This window comes from Artibeus jamaicensis, unplaced genomic scaffold (genome assembly GCF_021234435.1).
Source record: "Artibeus jamaicensis isolate MK-2021 breed Jamaican fruit bat unplaced genomic scaffold, CSHL_Jam_final scaffold_3151, whole genome shotgun sequence".
Taxonomy (NCBI): domain Eukaryota; kingdom Metazoa; phylum Chordata; class Mammalia; order Chiroptera; family Phyllostomidae; genus Artibeus; species Artibeus jamaicensis.
Window position 1 is genome coordinate 480134 of NW_026522037.1, and position 18618 is coordinate 498751.

Consider the following 18618-nt stretch of genomic DNA (forward strand, 5'->3'; position numbering starts at 1 on the left):
GGTGGTGCACTTGGGGGGGTGGGGGTCAGGCTGGAGCCTTAGTCAGGTTGGGAAGTGCTGGCCCCCTGCACACCTGGGGTGGCAGACAGGGCTGTGCCCTTGAAGAGAAGCAGTGCTTTCAGCGAGGAGGCAGGCTGGGGCGGTGCACTCCAAGCAGCAGGAAACAGCGGGGACCCACAGACATTTCCGTGGTCGGGTCTCGAGGGTCCTGGCTGCCAAGGGGCCACCTGCTGCCCATGGGCTGCAGAGCCCGGGTGGCTCTTTCCTCCAGATGCCTGGTTAGGCTTGCTACCCAGTGATTTGCTGCAAACCTGAAATAGGTCTTTCTGTCTGTAGGACTTTTTAGGCTTCGAAACTGGGGTCAGAGGGTTGTGGGCCTGTATTTTGGTCATAAGGCCTGGGGTGGAGGCGAGGGGGCCGAGATTGAAGGGGCTCCCTCGTCTGCACGCATGGAAGGAGGTATGGCGCTGGTGGAGGCGAGGGTGTAGTGCGCCTGTGCTGGCCTTCCAGCCACACCAGGTGCAGCCACGTCCCTTAGGGAGCCGGCCTCAGGCCCCCACCTCCTCGGGATGGGACTGTGGGTCATGCTCAAGCTGGGCCGCCCTGTGGGCCCAGCCTCCAGACCGACGACCCAATCTCTGGGCTCTTTCCTGTTCTCAGGCCCTTCCAGCTGCTGTGCTGGGTCCTAAATCCTTGCAGCATTTTCTTGCCTCAGTTTTGAGCCTACTGTGGGCTCTGCTTTGGGTGGACCAGCAGCAAACAGCATTACCTGTGAGGCGGTGGGGTGTCGGCACATCTGGTAGGCAGAGGAGCACCTCAGAGCTACTGAGGGTACCTGCCTAAACCAGCCCCACCAGCTCTCCCTTCTTGGTGAGACATGCCGTCACCCCAGGGTGACAGGCACGTCCTCCAGGTCCAGCCGTGGTGCCTCGGGGCCTGTGCCCACACAGCTCCAGCCTCGTCCCCCACAGGACCCTCGAGGAGCACCAGCCACCCACCCTCTTCAACACGCATTCCCTGTCCTGTTTCCTTCATTTTAATACTTTGTGACTTTTCCTTCAAACATCTCTCTTTCTATAGACAGACGCAAGGGGGGATCAAGTACTTTAACGATACACAAAGTATAAATACTGGCTTTGACTTCCATCACTTCATCTGGAAAGCCCCTGTTGGGAGGCTGAGAGAGCAGGCTGAGGGCGGGGGCTGGCAGGGCAGGAGGCCGGCCGCACAGCCTCCTGGGGCCAGGGAGCCCCGGGAAAACACAGGAAAGGTCAAGAGCACACGTTTTGTGCTGTTGCGTGTGCTTTCCTCAGTGTGTCCGACGGGGTGAGAGCAGCAGAGTGTGCAGGTGACAAAGTGCTGTGCGTGGGACAGAGGTGTCATTCGCCTGGTCCCCCAGGATGCGAGGTGCAGGTGACAGGAGGGAATGACAGCTTGGCCTGGGCACTGGGCACTGCCTGCAGGCCGTGCACCGGCACTGTCTCCGTGGGCTGACCGGTGCCACTGGCTGTCTACGCCAGCACCTGCTGGACCCCTGCCTGGTCCGCAGAGCAGCTCTGACGCCCACAGGGAGTTTTCTTCACCAACCGCCGCAGCTTGCCGGGGAAGCTCCTGTTGATGTAGCGGTAAAGCAGTGGCGTCACTGCGCTGCTGGAGAGGGCGAGGCATCTGGACAGGTCCTTCACAAAGAGCAGCATCCCCAGGTGCTGCCCGTCCACAGGCCAGCCCTGCAAGGCCAGGGACGTGTGCCCCAAGAGGGTCAGGTAGTGCGGCGTCCAGAGCCCAAACTGCGTGCACACGGTGGCCACCAGGAGCCGGTGCACTGAGGGGTCCAGCCTCCCCGACTCCTGGTCCAGGGGCGTGTCCTGCCTGCGGATCCGAGAGACGAGAACAAGGGCATAGAGCACAGCCAGGCCGGGTACCAGGTACCCAATGAGCACCATGATGGCGTCAGCAGCCTCCGTGTGCTGCATCTGGGCGCACTCGACCAGCCGGGCGGCCACGTGGCTGCAGATGTAGAAGAGCAGGGAGGAGAAGCTGGTGAGCAGGGCACCGCCCCAGACGAAGCCACACACGTGCCGGCTGTTGTAGACGCTGGACATGTAGGTGCGTGGCAGAGCCCGCTCGATGTAGTAGTCCAGGCTGAGCAGGGCTGTGCAGTACATGGTCACCAGCGCACAGACGTCGAACAGCACCAGCAGCGTGACATGGGCCTCGCTGCTGGAGCCCCACAAGGCCCACCCAGAGGTGCCGGGGCCCAGCAGGAGCGCAGGTGCCAGGGCACTGAGCAGCAGGCCTGCGATGGCCATGTTCACGAAGTAGACGTCAGGCATGGCCATGCTGCCCTGCTCGTGCAGGTTCACCAGGATCAGCAGGCTGTTGTAGCCCAGGCCAACCGGGACGCCGATGACCAGGTAGAGCAGGGAGACGGCCGACAGGGCCAGCTGGGCATGCTGGCAGAGGGGCTGGTCCTCGGCCCTGTCGGTGCTGTTGAGCGGGCTGCAGCTCCACATGGCACAGCAAGCTGTGGGGAGAGGGGGGTTAGCTGTTACCTGGAGTCAAGCCCTGGGCCTGCAGGCTGCTCGGAGGAGCTCGGGGACAGCAGAAACTGTCCCCGGAGTTTCCTGCGATAGCCGTTGCAGGGTGCCCATCTCAGGTCCCACGGGGGGCCAGTGCCTGGAGGGTCATGTGCTACAGGATCTTCATGGCGCAGCCAGCCTCCTAACCCTGTTTCTGCGAGAAAGGGGGGCAAGGGTCCTGGCTTCCCGTGGGACCACTGCGTCCTGGCCATGGCAGGCGCTCCACCTGCTGACCCTCAGAGCACCTGCAGAGTCGGGCTTCTCTCCACCAGGAGGGGGCGCTCTGCAGGACCCCTGCTGGCCTGGGCCCAGGAGCCCTGGAGAGGTGAGTACTGGGCCAGGACTCAGACCCGGGCTCAGTGTTGCCTGCTGGGCTCAGCCGCGTGACAGGGCACTAGCCTGCCCTCCCCCGGCATTGTCCCTGGAGAGCAGAACAGGGAGTCAGAGTGCCTGCAGGGCACCTAGGGGCAAGCCCCATGTGCCGTTTGTCCTAGGCCTTGCTGTGACAGGTGTGACTCAACCAAGGTCAGGAAGGCCTGCAGTGCAGGGAGGGGTGGGCTGGCACTCTGCCACCCAGCCAGCACATGGCCCTGCCTTCTGGCATCAGCCTGGACCCTGCCAAACATGCGTGGGGATCCACAGCCCCTCTGCCTACCCCCAACCCCTCTCTCCTGGGCCTGGAAGAGGGCAACAGAGCCTGGAGTGCTCAGGCCTTGGTGCCTGAGCTGCACTAGGCGAGCTGGGAATACTTCTGGGGAGGGCTGGCTGTATGGCTTGGAGACCCGAGAGAGAGCCGCAAGTGTATGTGAGGCCTGGTCCCATGGGCTCAAGAGGCCATCTGCAGGGGATCCTGTCCCTGTGCCTTTGCCTCACAGGCCCTATGTGGGCAAGTGGCCCAGGGTGGCCTGTCCACCTGGTATGTGAGGCCTGGGTGAGAACTGGCAGGAAGGACAGATGTCACCAGCCTCTGGAGGAGAACCTCGAATTCAGAGACTGCTGGGCCCCAGCACACCTCCACCTGCAGAGCACAGAGCAGCCCTCTCCCCCGATCCAGACCTGGCCCTGTGGCCAAGGCCCAGGACACAGCCAGCCCACCGAGCGGGCGCAGGCCGCACCTAGGTGACATGGACAAAGGGCTCTGCTGCCTGTGGACAGGCTAGTCTGTCCCGCCCTGTGTCTGTCCCACAGGCCTTCGCTGCTGCCTGCTGTGTCCCGCTACCTCAGGCCGGGGCGACGAGGGCACAAGGTGCGGTGCTTGGCAGCGTCCTCCTGGCCCCCAGTGGGAGCGCATCCACTTGGGACCCCAGCCCCGTCTGACCCCCCCCCTCCGGGCCAGCCGGGAGGGATGTCGAGTCCAAGGCAACGTCGGCAAACCTGGTGAGCAGCACCTGCAGCCGGGACAGCCGGTGTCAGACGGCAATGAGTGTGCTCATGGCTGGGCCCAGCTCCACCCACCCACGCTGCCATTCCGCCACCATGAGGGACAGTGAGGGGACAGGTCCTTCCATCTGGATGGTGCTCCTTGGCCTGCGGGGCTGGCTGCCTGGGCAGGAGAACCACTGGGCCGGGAGGCACCCCCACCCTGCACAGCTCCTGCAGGAACAGCCACTGTAGTGCACGGCCATGGGCTCCATCCAGGGGACCTCACTGAGTTCAGTTCTGAGGAAGTGCTGCACCCTTGTGGCTGCTGTGGATGTTTTTTACCCCAGAGTGTCCAGGCCTTGCCTGGCTCACATGCCTTCAAGGGCCTGTGGAGACCACCCAGGACATCCCCACCTGCTCCTGCTATCAGCCTTCCCCACCACGGGAATGGAAGGTGGGGGCTGCAGCCCCCCATTGGGAGGGTTCACTAGCAAAAGGTACAGCTCTGCCCCCACTGCCAGGGGCCATGGCCCTGGAAGATGTGCTCCCGGTCCCCAAACCAGGCCTTCCGAGCCCTGCCTGCCATCAGCTGAGCTTTCACCCACCAGTGGACAAGCCCGCCCAGCCCCTCCCGTTACTCCAGTTCCACAGGTCCCACCCCAGGACAGAGAGGCTCCCCCATGCAGCCTGCAGCGGCACCACGAGGACGCGCGTCCCCGTTTCTGCCTCCCTCGGCAGGCCCCATGGACCCTCCCTGTATGTGTTTACAGCCAGTCTCAAACGAGGGACTGTGCCTGGACAGGCCAGTACTGCAGGCTGCTCCCACCTGTCCCCTCAGCGGCCCTGGCCTCAGCCCTGTGTACCCCAAGCCTGTGTGTGGGACACTGTAGTTAGGAGCTTCTTTCCCCTGAGAAGATAAACTAGCAGACATTTGTGAGTGGGAACTAAGGACACAGAGTCGACCCTCTGGGCCATAGCTGGACCTCAGGAAGGAGTCCAGCACTTCCCAGGGAGGGGAGGGTACACCGAGAGTTCCGAAGCAGCCCAGTGCAGCCAGGGGGCAGGTGTCCAGTTGGTGTCACCGATGAAGGGACAAGCTCCTCCTGCAGGCCGCTGCAGGTTCCTCTGCCCCAAAGCCCCCCCACTACAGCTGCAGGGGGGTGGGTGTGGAGGGGTGGCAGGGACCGCGCTCCCCCAGGGCATTAGCCTGCCTTGAAGTACAGCAGGAAGAGCAGCCAGCAAACATCCGGTGCTGGGCTCAGACAGGCTTTGTTCCTGGGAAGTTGTCACGTGGCACAAGACCTGCTGAGAATTTCCCTGAAGTGTTCCTGTGCCTGCAGCCCCCGCCTGCACAGGCGACGGGCATGGGGACGGGGACTGTGCGCCTGTGTGGCAGATCAGAACCACACTGCGCGTCTCACTGGCAGCTGCTAGACAGGGCTGTCAACCGGCCCCCGCAAAGTCAGCGTCGGAGTGCCATTCCCTGCTGTGGCAGCTACGAGGGTGACTCTGATGTCAGGTGATGTCAGGAGGCTGAAGGTGCCGGTGGTCATCCACTTTCAGTTGGAAAAGGGCCCGCTGGGCCGCCTGTCCAGTGTGCTTCCTGGGGGCAGCAGGGCACCTTGTCTGTCCTGCTCAAACTCAGAAATCTGGGGAGCAAATGGTGGCTGTCAGAGCTGCCTTGTTTTACAAGTGCAGGTGTGTGGCTTTTCCAGAATGGGGACCACTAACTCTCACCCCTGTGAGGTCAAGGGGCGAGAGGGTGGAAGGTTGTCACCTCCCAGCTGCTGGGCACAGGCAGAGGCAGGGCTGCTGGGCTTGGCCCCGCCTCCTCCCCAGTCCCATTTCCCTGAAGTCAACCCCCCCTCGGAGCATTCAGGCTTGTGAGCTGGAAAAAGGAGTAGTCGGGGGAAGAGGGAGGGCCCGACCACAATGATGTTCTGACCGCTCCCCCTCCCCGCGGGGCACAGGCAGGCACAGGCGGGCAGCGGCTTCTAGGTATCAAGCCTGTTCCTTCCTGAGAAAGAGGAACTTGGAAGGAACTCAGTTGAGCAACTCAGGGTTCCAGGAAGGGCCCAGAGACAGGGGTGGAGGGTTCCAGTGTCCCTGTCACCTGCTGCGTTGCCTCAGCTGAAGGGGCCTGGCTGGGCGAGGGCCCTGTGCACTTCTCCTCCCACTACCACCCCCTGCCCCTGCCTGCCAGCCCCGCTGGGCTCTCGGCTGCGTCTCGGCACCTTCTTCTCATTCTCACCACTGCCTCTCCCCTCCCCCCACAGCACCCGCCCCCAACTCCTTAAGACTTGTACCCACGTGTGGTGTGAGGGCACTGTGCCCCACGGGACCCCAGCACATGCAGCAAGCTGCCCAGTTGGGTCAGGGGCTCCTCTCTGAGATGAGGGGACGTGCCCAGGCCCCCTGCCCACGCACTGCAGGGGACCAGGCCCATGGGAACCTCTAAGGCAGGGTGTCCAACCCTGTGACGCCTCTGGGACACATTCAAAGGAGAAGAGTTGTCTTGGGCTACACAGTAAATACACTGTGACACAGAATCACAAAAAACTCAATGTTTTAAGTAAATTTACAGTGTTGTGTTGGGCGTGGGTTGGACACCCCTGCTCAGGGAGCAGAACCATGGTCCTGGCCTCTGCAGGCGGGAGGGGCGCCTCTGGGCTCCAGCAAACCCACCAGTTAGAGGAAGGCTGGGAGGAGGTTCAAGAGGCCAAGTTTCCAGGGTCAAAAACGCTGGGGCCCCACCTGTGTCGGCAGTGCTGCTGCAGCCCCTCAGACAGGGGGGCCAGGCCTTCTGACTAAGGGGGAGGCCACGGGACTCGCAGGGCCTGTGTGTACGTTGTCCCCACCCCCGCTGCAGCTGTCTGTCTGCAGGGCTCTGTCCTCCTGGACCCGCAGCCAGGCCCTTGTGTCACCAGCAGGAGGAGCCGCTCTTCTCACACGCTCCTGTGTGCCAGCTCCCAGGACCTTCGGGGCTGCGGTAACTAGTTCCCGAGAGGGTGCTGTCCCAATGGCCTGCAGGCAGTCTCCAACCCTGGGCCAGGTGGCCTCCTCCTGGGCAGGGCGAGGGCTGTCTGGCCAGGTTCTTGGTGCTCCAGGCAGAAGCTGGAGGTGCCTGACTCCAGGCCGGGGTCCCAGCAGTGAGCACAGGGCGGCCCCAGCTTTGGCCTGTGCCCCTCTTACAGCTCCCCACTCCACCTGGAGGTCCCACAGCCCTGGCTCTGCCTCTGGTTTCCCCTGGGGGGGGGGGACCCAGGCCGCCTCTTTGGGAGCCAGCCATCAAATGGCGTGGAGGGCCGAAGACAGCCTAGGCCTGGGCGCTGGGCCCCCTGCAGCCTCTGGGTGACCAGTGAGCCTGAGTGCTGGCAGAAGGGCCTTGTGGGACCTGGGTTTGGAGTGGAGGCCTGCTGGGGGGCGCCAGGACAAGGAAGGGCAAGCTGCACGAAAGCTGGAGACCGACAGGCCTCCCAGGGCTCTGCCCACTGCCCAAGACTCGAAAGTGCGTGCGGCATGGGCACACGGACAACAGCAGCCCCTCCCCTGGAGGTGGGTGCCAGGGTGGCAGTGGTCTCAGGTCTGGGAGATGGAGGGGGACAGACAGGCAGGTGCCCAGCAACCACGCCCCAGCGGGGCCCAGCAAGGCACAGGGGTGAGTGTCCCAGGACTGCACTGCCACGGGGTCCTGTGGAGTGCCAGCCCAGGGAGCCTCCTCCCTGCAGGAAGGCAGCTGTGAGCCTGGCAGCGCCGTGACCCTGGGCCTAACCCCCAGCCCCGCGTGAGGGAACCTGAGCCCAGCCCGTGCTCAGGGGAGCTGATGCAGCAGCTCCACACCCTCAGCCACCGGGCGTCTCCACAACACTGGAGGGACATCCAGACTCCCAGCCTCAGGCACTTCTTGCCTCAGTTTCCCCAGTGTAGGAAGCTCCATGTGAGGCTGTTGGAAGGACTTAACCAACGCAGTACACGTAGCACAGAGGGGGCCTGGCCTCCCCTGGTGCTGGGAGGGTGAGGGGCGGCCCTGCCTCCCCTGCAACCCCGTTCCCCACAGGAAGCTGCAGTATGAACGTCCTCTCAGGTCCTGGCAGCTGGCACATGGGAGGGGAAACCAGGGCAGGGGGGTCGAGCGCACAAGCACTTTCACAGTCAGGTGAGCATGCTCGTGGAAAGGACCCCGGGAGGGCGCACGCCGGGCCGCAGGGCTCCAGACCGTGTGCAGGTTGGGGTGCAGGTCATGGCACAGCAGCGACGCCCCCGCAGTGGCCCTGAGCTCCTGGCCACATGCACAACCATCCTATGAACGGGGCTGGGGCCGGGAGAAGAGCTGCACGCAGGGGCACCCACCAACAGAAATCGCGGTCTCCGGGGAGGCGGGATGCAGGCATGGGCAGAGCAGCAGCTTGCGGACATGCGCACATGAGTGTGAGTTCACACAAGGCCGGCAGAAGTGACAAACCAGCACCCTGCTCCCATGGAGCCGAACACACGTCACTGACCTCACCTTTCACCCCCGGCCTCTGAGTCAGTCGCTCAGTCCCGCAGCTGGGCCATCCGAGCTGGGCCTGCTGCCGCACCAGGCCGCCGGAGCCTCTCTCTCGTTCTCCCTCTCACTTCCTCCGCCATCTCTACACAGGGTCGCTGGCCCCGGATACTGTTCCTCGCTTCACCCTGGCCACTCGGCCAACACCAGCTCTCCCTTAAACTTCGCAGGCATCAGCTCCTCGGCCTCCCTGCCCACTGTCCCCTCACACAGCCACTCGTGCCCAAAGCCTTCCTGGCAGAGCCTCTGTGGCCCTGACAGTGGTGCATCCTTTGACGTGCAGGGGACCTGGGAGTGGGCACAGGAGGCCAGGCCAGGCAGCGCATCCTCGGGGCAGGCAGCTCAGCTAGGCTGCCAGTCCTGTCGACCTGTTGTTACCCTGAAACTCAGCCTCACGTAAGCATTCTGGGACAATCAGAATGCTTTGAAAATGACTCCTGAGCTTATTTCCTTAGTACTAATAGGCAGAGAGGCCTTAGATGCAATTTACATCCAGCTGGTAGGAGCCAGGTGCTTTAAAAGACTGATGTGTCCACAGGTCTCCCCTGGAGAGCTACACACCCCGATGCTATCTCACACTCGGGCCTCCTCTGGGCGATGAGAAATGGCTCGTTATGTAGGCGGGGGTGTCTGCATTCCACAGCCATGTGCTTTCCGCCATCCCAAGAGGCCGTGTGGCAACAGCGACCCTGGCAGCCTGGCTCAGTCCTCTCATTCTCCATGGACAGCCGGCCTGTTGGCTGGCTCCAGAGTGGTTGTGGGGACTGAGACCAGTTGGCTGGGTCCTGGCCAGGGGAGAGACTGGCCATGGTTTCCTCTCCTCAGAGCACATGGGACACACGTGCTCTTGTCTGTGCAGCACAGTTACTTAGTGTCTTTGTCACCGGAGTAACTCAGTTGAAGCTCAGTCTGTCTCCAGGCACGCCAGACCAGGGAAAAGCAGACAGGAAGAGGCTGGCTCAGAAGTTCAAGGGCCAGCTGCGTGGGTCTAGTCTCCATTTCAGACTTCGGGTGTCCTGTCTGCCCGGCTTTTCACTAGGTGTGCTCTTACCTGGGGAATGTGCTCGGAGCCACAGATGCTATCACCACCTGCAGTTCTTTCCGAGGGCGGGGCCAGCCAGTCAGTCTCATTTATCACAATTGCTCCCTCAGTTTGCTGGGCTCTAACTGAACCGGAAGCTCTGGGGCACACTCTGCTGACAGGTGTGGGAGGCAGGGGACCCAGGGCAGACCTTCTGGGGATGCATGAGACAGCAGGTCCATTTCACCCTGCCCTCTGCCACCAAGGGTGTCCCTGTTACTTGCAGAGACGCCCAGCAGCAGCGTGCTCTGGTAGCTCAGCTGAGGGAGAAGACTAACTTTTCTACTCTCCAGACCGAGTCCTTTCTGCTCTTTGATGCCTGGGCAGTGTTTTGAGTCCTGGGCCTGTGGGACCCCGTGAATAGATGCAGCCCAAGGCTGCCCCTTCACGAGGTAGCTCAGCCTTAGGTGTTTAGGAGGCAGCAGCCTGCAGGAGGAAGTCCTGGAAAGCACTGTTGAAGGCAGCAGCCAGGGTTTCTGAGAGGTGGCCCCACCCTCGCCCCAAGGCTGGGCCCAGAGGCAGGATCCCCAGTACGGGGCCGGGCCAGAGGTGGGAGCAGCACGTCCCTCTTCCTACCTATGAATCACACAGGCACCTCTCCCTGACAGTTCTGGGCAGCTCTGTCCTTCTTTCATCCTATAACAGGTATGGTTGGTATGCACCTTGTAACCTGAAACCCACTGCACGTCAGGTGGCTGTTTGAGCACAGGGGACAGCAGGTCTGTGTTGATGGCTGCATCCTCCCCAGAGCTGTGCACCTCAGTCCTCTGGACACTTCTGTCCTCCCTGGAGAGGCAGGGCAGCAGCAGGGACCCCGGCCCAAGGCCTGGACTCTGTGCAGCCTGGGGCGATGGGCTGGATCGCCCAGTCTCCTGCCTGTGCCTGTGGGCACTCCATCCAGAGGGCGATCCTGACATTCCAGCTTGGAGAGCATGTTAGCAGTTCAGAGTGCTGCTCCTCAGTGTCAGTGATGCCTGGCAGGGACCCGGGGAGGATGACAGAGGACTTGTGCTCTATGAAGCCCCAGCAGCCTGGGGACAGCTTCAGAGCCACCTCATACACACTCTTGCATTTGCAGAGGCCATAGGGCACACTTCTGGCCACCTGGTGAGTGCTAGTGTGCGCCTAGCCAGTCGTGGAGATAGGGGAGGAGGCCGCGGCTGCCCAGCTGAGATAGGGCACTCCTTGTTTGAAGCTGGAGGGAGTGGAGCGCCCATCCGCACCCTCAGGGAAAGCAGCTGTGGTGCGCACGCAGGTGTCACTCCACAGTAAACAAGAATGAAGTCTTGCCACTGAACCACAGGAGTGGACCCAGGGGGTATTATGCTAAGTGACATAAGTCAGAGATCTCACTTCCAACAAACGAAACTGACACAAAAAAGGTGGTGCAGGGACCTGAACCGAATCGTCTCCAGTGGTGAGAGGACGTGAGACACCAGGTCTCCCTCCCACTGGCAAGAGTGACCCTGCAACCCAGGACACAGCGAAGGGGGCTGTAATGGTGACTGCCCTAGGGTTCTGGCTCCGAGGCAGAGGCGCTAGGTGTCTGTGGAGCCAGTCTGCGCCAGAAGAGGGCCGTCAAGGAACCAAGGCAGTCCCCGCAGAGCGGGTCTCCGCTCGCGCGTCCTTCAGGGTTTGCTACGACGCTGTCATCACGAAAGGGACAAAACTCCAACACTGGGGACATGAGCCGGCTGGGCTGCTGGCCACCCGCGGGCACAGCTCCAGGGCCTGACAGGTTAACGACCGCTGGGCAGCCGCCCTCCTGGCTCCCCTCCCAGCGCCGCGAGGCTAGAGCGCCCCCGCACCTAGAGGACCACCCAGGGCCGGGCCCAGGGACCTGCGGGTCCGAGTGGAGCGCTCGGCCGAAGGGGCCACCGCAGCCCGGGGCTTGCCCCCCCCCCCCCGCGCAGGCTGCGACCCCGCGGGCGCCTAGCCAACCCGACCCCGACCCCACATTTGGCGCCCACTCACCGGCTCCCTGGGCCGCGCAGTCCCCGCGGGCGGGCAGCTAAGGGCTTTGGAGACGGCAGGCTCACGGCGCACGCCGCGCGGGGGGCCTGTGTACACACGTGACCGCGCGCCCCGCCCCCCCCGCGTGGCCCCGCCCCCATCACGGCCGCCGGTGCTGGCCTGCTGGCCAGGGTGGTGGAGCCCTTCCGGGACGGGCGGGCGGCGTGTGCAGGGGCAGGCCTGGTGGCAGAGCCAAGGGGCTGAGTCAGTGCGCTCTGAGATAAGGGGCCGGGCCTGGGTGCCTTCAGGAGCACCTGCTGCCGCACTCCCTGGAGCCCCGGTTTCTATGTGCACTGACCTGGCCCCAGGAAGCCACTTAAAGAGACAGTACATGGTGTGAAGCCAGCCCCAAAGCCACTTAAAGAGACAGTACATGGTGTGCAGCCCCACTGACTTTGTAGCTGCTGTTACAACAAAATGTTGGCGACGTTTGAAGACAAGATCCGTTGCTCCACTAACCCCTGTGGTGCGAAAGAACACTGCAGCACACTAAGGTGCGGGCTCCAAGAGCATCTCTTTCTGAAAAAAGTCCGAGTGTGCAGGATGCAGGGTTTGACGTGGGGTCCCTGGGACAGAGCGGGGCAGGCATCATCAGGGCAGGCAGGACTGGGCTTGGCAGGGGACCAGGCCTGTGGTTGAGGGGCAGGGCCGAGTCTCACTCTGTGCGCAGGCCATTCGTAGACCCTTTGCCCCCCACCCCACCCCATGACCCTGTTGGAAATACCTCAACAGACTCTTCAGCCAGCACTCCTGTCCTAGGCCCTCAGAGCTGCCTCTCAGGGCGTAGACTCCCAGAGCTCACCAGCTCTGCACCAGCACCCCCCCCCCCCCGACTGAGCCTCACTGTTGCTGGATGGTGAAAAGAACACCATCTGCTGGTCAAGCTCTGACGCTGCCGAGTAAGCAGCACCCCAACCTGAGAGACTCTCCCACGAGAGACAAGATGTGGTGTCAGTGTGGAAAACGGTCTCCTCATTTTGTTGTCCTGGGCCTCAGAAACTTTTAGCAATGTGCCCAAGGCCACAGAGCAGATAGTGGGGTTTGAACCCAGGTGGTCTCGGGCTTCCTAGATCAGGCCTGGGGACGTCCGGCTGTCCTGGCAGCTGCCTGAGTAGTAGTGTGGCCTTCTTTGTGTGTACGGCCACAAGCCTGGAATCCCTGGGGAACAGCCCTTGGAACACCCAAGGGGCGTCCTGTGGCGAGAGCCTGGCCTTTGGGTTCTCTTGAGCCACTCAAGCCCCAAGGTGGACAGGGTCAGCAGCAGGGCAGGGCTATGTGTGTCCGCAGTGAGAGTCAGCCCACCTCCCGCCAAGCCAAGGTAGCCCTTTGCTGCCAGGAGTGCAGACCCACTCCCAGGCTGTGGCTGACTGAGCCCCCCCCCCCCATGCAGGCTCACTCCCGTGTGAGGCTGGGTGACAATGGGGGCAGCTGCCCTGGCACATGCCACATGTGGACCCAGCTGCGGGAGGCCTGTGCGGGTGAGCCTGATGCTGGGGCTTGTGGCAGCACCCTCATCTGCTGGCATCCCTGCCTTGCTGGGCACTGCAAGGCTCTGCAGTGAGCAGGGAGGCTCCAGCCCAGCACCCAGCTGCAGCAATAGCAGTGCCACTCCATGGACTCTGGAAGCATCCTGGTCGGTCACTGTGCTCACCAGTCCTGAGACTTGGTGCCCTTCCTGTTTGACCTGAATGGCAGTCCATACAAGGGGCTGCCTCCACACCACAGGGACTCTGGACTGCAGGTTGGGGACTTGAGAGCAGCCTGTGCACTGGGGTCTGTTTGCATTTGGCCTTTTTCCTGGGGGCTGGGAAGGTGACGTGGGGATTGCAGCGCCCTGCTGAAAAGGTGGGCTGGCTTTCCTTCTGAAGGTGCAGCTCTTAGCCACAGCACACTTCCTAGGCGGACATGCTCTGTGTGGCCTGTGGGTCAGGGGCCAGGAGTGCTCACAGTGGATTTGCTGGTTATCCTGAGTGCGGTTCATGACAAAGCTGCACTTGGCCCTCTATGTGGCCCCAGTAAGGTGTGAACTTTGGAGAAAGTATGGAGGGAGGGCTGGGTAAGAGCAGTCAGTTCTGAGCTGGGCCGTGGCCCCTCTGTGGTCAGGACAGATCAGTGTGGCTGCCTCCCTGCTGTCACCCCACACAGCCCTGAGTGCCATTTTGCCTGTTCTGCCAGTGCCCCCATCCTCTGGGGTGGCGGGTATCCTCTTAGTGATAGGGAAGGGCCCTGGGTGGGTTTTTGACTGTCCTAAGGGCTCTGGCCTAACAATGAGACCAAGTGGCAATTTTTAGCTAGCGGCTGTGAGCCGCCTACAGCATGCAGTGTGGCCAGTGGAACCGGGTATCTGCCTGCCGACTGTCCCCTGCTCGGTCCTGCTGGGGCTGCATCTGCAGTGGGGCAGGCACACTGGCAGTGTTAGAGACCGGAGCTGTGTTCTGAGTGTCCACTCTGACCCGGCCCGGCCTCCAGGAGCACCCGCCGGGGCAGACCTGCCGATGCCACAGCGGTTCCTCTGGGAGGTGGCACGCATGGGAAGTCGGTGTGGCGTGTGTGCAGAGGACATGTCTTTGTTATTTCTGTGGTGACCCCAGAGGCCCTGCGGGACCTTGGGTACCTGGCACCCAATGTAGAAAGCTCATCCTCACGCCTCTGGAGTAGTCTTAGCAGCAACTCAGCTTCTAGAAGTCCAGCGAGGCAGGTCTGCTCCACACCCTACCCTCACATCCTCAGGCTCCCTGGCTTCTCCTCCACCCCGAGGGGCTTCTGTGCCCCTCTGCCAGGACCGCCTCTCCCCCAGACAGCCAGGCCGCATCCTTGCCTCCAGGTCTCAACTCAGCTATCCCCTGTCTTCCTGGCACCATTTTCTTTGACCTCCATCCTCCCACAGCCTTTCTAAGTCACGATGGGTGCACACACTGGGCCTCTGTCTGCCCTCCACACTGTGGCCTTCCCGCGCACCCCTGCTGCGGGCTGGTGTCTGTCTGCATGGGTGGCTGTGACGGGCACCACAGCATTTACGCCCCTCGGTCAGGAAGGCTGGGGTCCAGCCCCAGCAGCCCCATGTCTGCGGGGGCCACATCCTGGTTCAGACAGCATCTTCCCATTGTGTCCTCCTGGGGCGGACAGGGCCTCTTCTCAGAAGCACTCCTTGGGGCCCCACCCCGTGAACAAGTCACCCCATAGCCCGCCCTCCTGCCATCGTCACATTGGGGGTCAGGGTTCAGCATGTCAGTCTGTGGCAGCAGCACTTGTGTTCGTCCCCCATGGTCTGCCAGCAGGAAGAAGTGGCGTAACATGTTTGTGCAGTGTGTGCCTGTCACATACCCAGGCTTGTGACCAGGAGCCACTGCACTGACTTGGTGTGTAGGGGTTTGAAGGTCTCTCAGTCCCCTCGGGGCGGACCCAGCTGCTGCCTCCAGCTGCTCACTGTAGGTAGGCCTCTTGGTCACAATGTCCCGCTCCACAAGCTGGACCTTGTCCCCAAAGGCCCTGGGGGGCCATATGAGGTACCGTTCTTCTTGGAGGCCCCTGTGCTGCAACCCCCGGGGATGCAGTGAGCAGCCCAGTGCCTCAGTGTATGGCCTGGAGGGACAAGGCACATCTTGCAGGCTGGCCCCAGGTCAGAAGGACCAAGGAGGGAGCACTGGGTGGGACACAGACAGGCCTGGTGCGCTGTGCACCCTCTCTGAGCCTCGGTTTCCTCTCCACTGAATGTGGATGGTGGAGCGGTTGGGAACGTGAGATCCTGGGCCACATGTCCCTGCATGTGGTGTCCTCAGCCAGTACCCATCCTGCTGCCAGGCTGGCCCCGCATCCTGTCCCCCAGGGCAGCCCGTCACAGGACTGAACTAGGGCTTGAGAAAGTGGGCAGCAAGCCCTTGGGTCTGAGTGCTGACCCGGAAAGGCACCAGGAGGTCAGCACATAGGCACACTGGCATCCCAAAGACCCAGCAGTGAGCTCATCCCATGGAACCAGCAACCTCAGAAACTTGAAAATGCCTCTGAGTCTCACCCTCATCTGTGCAGTGGGGACAGGTGCCAGCATCCCCAGGGTTAAACAAGAAAGCCCTTTTGCGGGGAAATGGCATAAAACCGCAGTGGAACAACAATAGAAGAGGGAACAAAAGCACTGCCCTCCCACCCATCTCCCTTCATGCCTCCCCTATCTGCCCCCCCCGGGGGGGTCTCTGGGAACAGTGGGAAATGGCCAAGAAGAAAAATAGGGAAATACGTGTCTTGGCTCCAGACCATGGAGATCCTTATCAGGCTGGGAAGTCACACCCAGAGCAGGAAGCCCACACCCACTAGCGTGCCCTGTGGCTAAGGGAAGAAAGGGCTTCTAGAGAACCCCTCAGCAGCCCAGGTACAGGGCATCCTGCCACCCCTGGGGTCCAACCTTTGCCAGAGCTGATGGGTGAGGCAGGCTGGGTGCCCCCAGAACCTAGTGAGGGCCCTTGGGTGGGGCCGGCAGACTCCTGACTGCTGGAGTGTGGTTTTTCTTGGATCATAAAGTTGACCTGCAGTCTTGCCTTAGGTGAGGGAACAAAGCTGTAGAAGGGGTTGACAGTGTGCACCAGGCAGGAAAGAGGGTGTGTGACTCACGCTTTGGTTCCGTGAGCCTTGGTAGAATCCCACTTTTTGCTGGACGCCAGTGCAGTGGCACTAGCTCCTCTCCTTGTGGAGCTGAGGTGTGGGAGCTGTTCGTTCGTGAGAACTCCAGGAGGGAGAGCAGGGGGCTGCGCAGTGAAGTAGACAAGGTGTCCCTGAGGTTGCATGTGACCTGCGAGCTCTGGAGGCAAGGGGAGTAGCCTGTGCAAAAGCCCTGGGGGCTCTGGCAGCCCAGGTTCTAAGGGCCTACGGTCATGTGGGAAAGGGGACAGCGCACGGGGCCCAAACCTGAGAACGTCTTGGGCCCATGTTACGTGCAGAGAAATGCAGAGCAACTGAGAGGGGGAGGGTGCTAAACTGCACCCGTTGGATTTCCTGCCTCCTAGGTTGGTGAGCCATCAGGGAGGGCTGGAAGCAAGGCCTGGCAACAGGCCGGGCTGTGGCCCAAGATGCGGCCGGAGCTCCCCACCTCCCCGCCCCGTTCGCTCTCCTGCACAACCCCGAGAATGAGGGAGCCGGTGCCCACCACACTCCGGGCAGGGCTGGCGTGCGAGGATCCCTGCGCGCGTGCGGCGACCTGGCCACGCCCCCTCCCAGCCGGGACCAGAGGATGCCCGACGGAGAGTCCCGCCCATGCGCTGAGCGCCTGCGCACTTGTATCACCGTACAGCCGGCTCGATCTGGTTCGAGCCGAGCCCGGGTGGCCTGACATGCGCAGTGCGCGAGAGTGAGGGTGGGGGCGCGGGCCTGGGTAGACCCGGCAGCCGGGGACTCCGAGGTCAGTGCGCCAAGCCCGGGAGTGGAGCCGCGGGGCAGGCGCGGGGTGGGGGGGCGGGGTGTCTGTCCTGCCCGAGCACTCTGCAGGGCAGGGGCAGGCTGTTCCCGGAGGAGTTGCGGGGGTGTCGTGGCTGGGTGGACGCCCCAGACCCACTGCGTCCCCGTGAGGGCGTGGTGTCCCTCCCCCACTGGGTTGGGTCGGGGTTGGGGGGCGCTTCGCTGTCGTCCTAGGGTCACAGCACGGTGCCCCACCTATCCCCCTTCTTCCCTGACCCTGGTTACAGACCAGGGAGGGGCGCTGCGCCCGGGAGACCTCGGGTGCCCACGGATCCTCCTCGGGCTGCCGGAGCTCTATGTGCGGAGCCCTAGGTGTTCCATCCTCAGCTCCAGGCCCTGTGACCCTGGGCAAGCCCCCTTGGGTCTCCCACACTTTGTCCCATCTTCTTATCCGTAGAACGGGGGAGCGGTGTAAGCCACGTCCCTGCCCCCCAACGCGGACCAGCCTGTCATCGCTCCTCCTCTTCCCAGGAAGAGTGTTGATCGTTCTGACCGGTGGTGAGGGCCTTCGAAGCCCCGGCCTCCGTTCATCTGCAAGGCCCACCCCCTGGCACTTTAACACCCGGGTTCTAGAGCAAAATCCCACAGGGTGTTTGCCATTTCGCTTGCGAAACTACTTAGCTGTAACTTATTAAGAATGTGACCTTTCCTTTTTTATTGTTGTGTACGCTTAGGAATTCTTGGAAAGTTGGGAAAACCTAGCCTATGGTTTGCTACTGTGGTGAAATCATTTTGAAAAGTACCTTCAGCAATTAATGAAATGGACATAATGATACACTTTATAGAAATTTAATGCAACGTTTGTTTTGATTTTGCTGTTTCTTTATCTTGGGGCCAATAACGTGTTTTGTTTTGTTTTATCTGTAGCTCAAACCTTTTTCGGACCCTGGATGCCCTGGAGGGCAGCAGGATCCCGTAGGGCCCCGGGCTGGGGTGGGAGAGGAAGGGGCCGGAGGAGAGAATACTTTCTCCGAGTGTTTGCCCTGCCCTGGAGTCACAGTCATGGCATTTTTTTTTCTTCCTGCACCCGGCTCGGAGGCCACCAGGGAGGAACCCTGTTGGAAAGCCTTGTGCAAACTTTTTTTTCCCCCTGAGGGAATAGCAGCTGTCAGAGGGCTTGCCTCCCACGCCTGCTCCTGGAGTCCAGGCCCCCTCCATTGAAGTGGCAAGCAGGTGTCCGTTAGGTTTGGGGGGTGCGGCTTGCACATTTTAAGAACGAGATTGTCTAAAGTGGCAAGGTTAGTGCTGCTAAGTCAGCAGCAACCGTCATCTGCTCTCAGAAGACTGGGAAGTGCATTTTCTGTCTATTGAACAGGATTTCTAGACTGGGTTGCACTTCCTGTGCTTAGTACCAGTTAGCTCTGCCCGTGGTAGCTGGCTGTCCACCTGCAAGAACCGCCTTGCCAGGTGAAAGCATAGGCAGCGATGGGGTCCTAGTCAGTCCCATGTTTCCAGGTGGAAGGGCGGACGTGTGCAGGCCAGTACCTGCAGAGTGCCGTGGCCTCAGCAACGGGGAAGCGTGATGTAACACGACCTTTGCCTTCCGGTGTGGGGCCAGTGCTGGGGCGTTCGTTGCAGAGCCTGGCTCCGTGTGA

The 18618-nt window shown here is 62.0% G+C and overlaps 2 protein-coding genes and 1 long non-coding RNA gene across 5 annotated transcripts in view; 2 read left to right on the forward strand and 1 right to left on the reverse strand.

Moving 5' to 3' along the window:
• CUNH7orf50 (chromosome unknown C7orf50 homolog) overlaps positions 1–18618 on the forward strand; it is a 57184-nt gene that overhangs the window by 28484 nt on the left and 10082 nt on the right. The gene's annotated exons all lie outside the window — the stretch shown is intronic.
• On the reverse strand, positions 1021–11859 carry GPR146 (G protein-coupled receptor 146). The gene is made up of 2 exons (XM_037137868.2): positions 11543–11859; positions 1021–2524 (listed from the first exon to the last, which is right to left on the reverse strand). The coding sequence occupies exon 2, from the start codon at positions 2511–2513 to the stop codon at positions 1512–1514; it is 1002 nt and encodes a 333-aa protein (XP_036993763.2). The 5' UTR covers positions 2514–2524; positions 11543–11859; the 3' UTR covers positions 1021–1511.
• Positions 16856–17833, forward strand: LOC119043774 (uncharacterized). The gene is made up of 2 exons (XR_005081482.2): positions 16856–16967; positions 17421–17833. It is a non-coding gene; the product is annotated as an uncharacterized LOC119043774 (long non-coding RNA).

Excerpts from the sequence above, each read along its gene's own strand:
- GPR146 (XM_037137868.2), bottom strand. The coding sequence starts at position 2,513 with ATGTGGAGCTGCAGCCCGCTCAACAGCACCGACAGGGCCGAGGACCAG.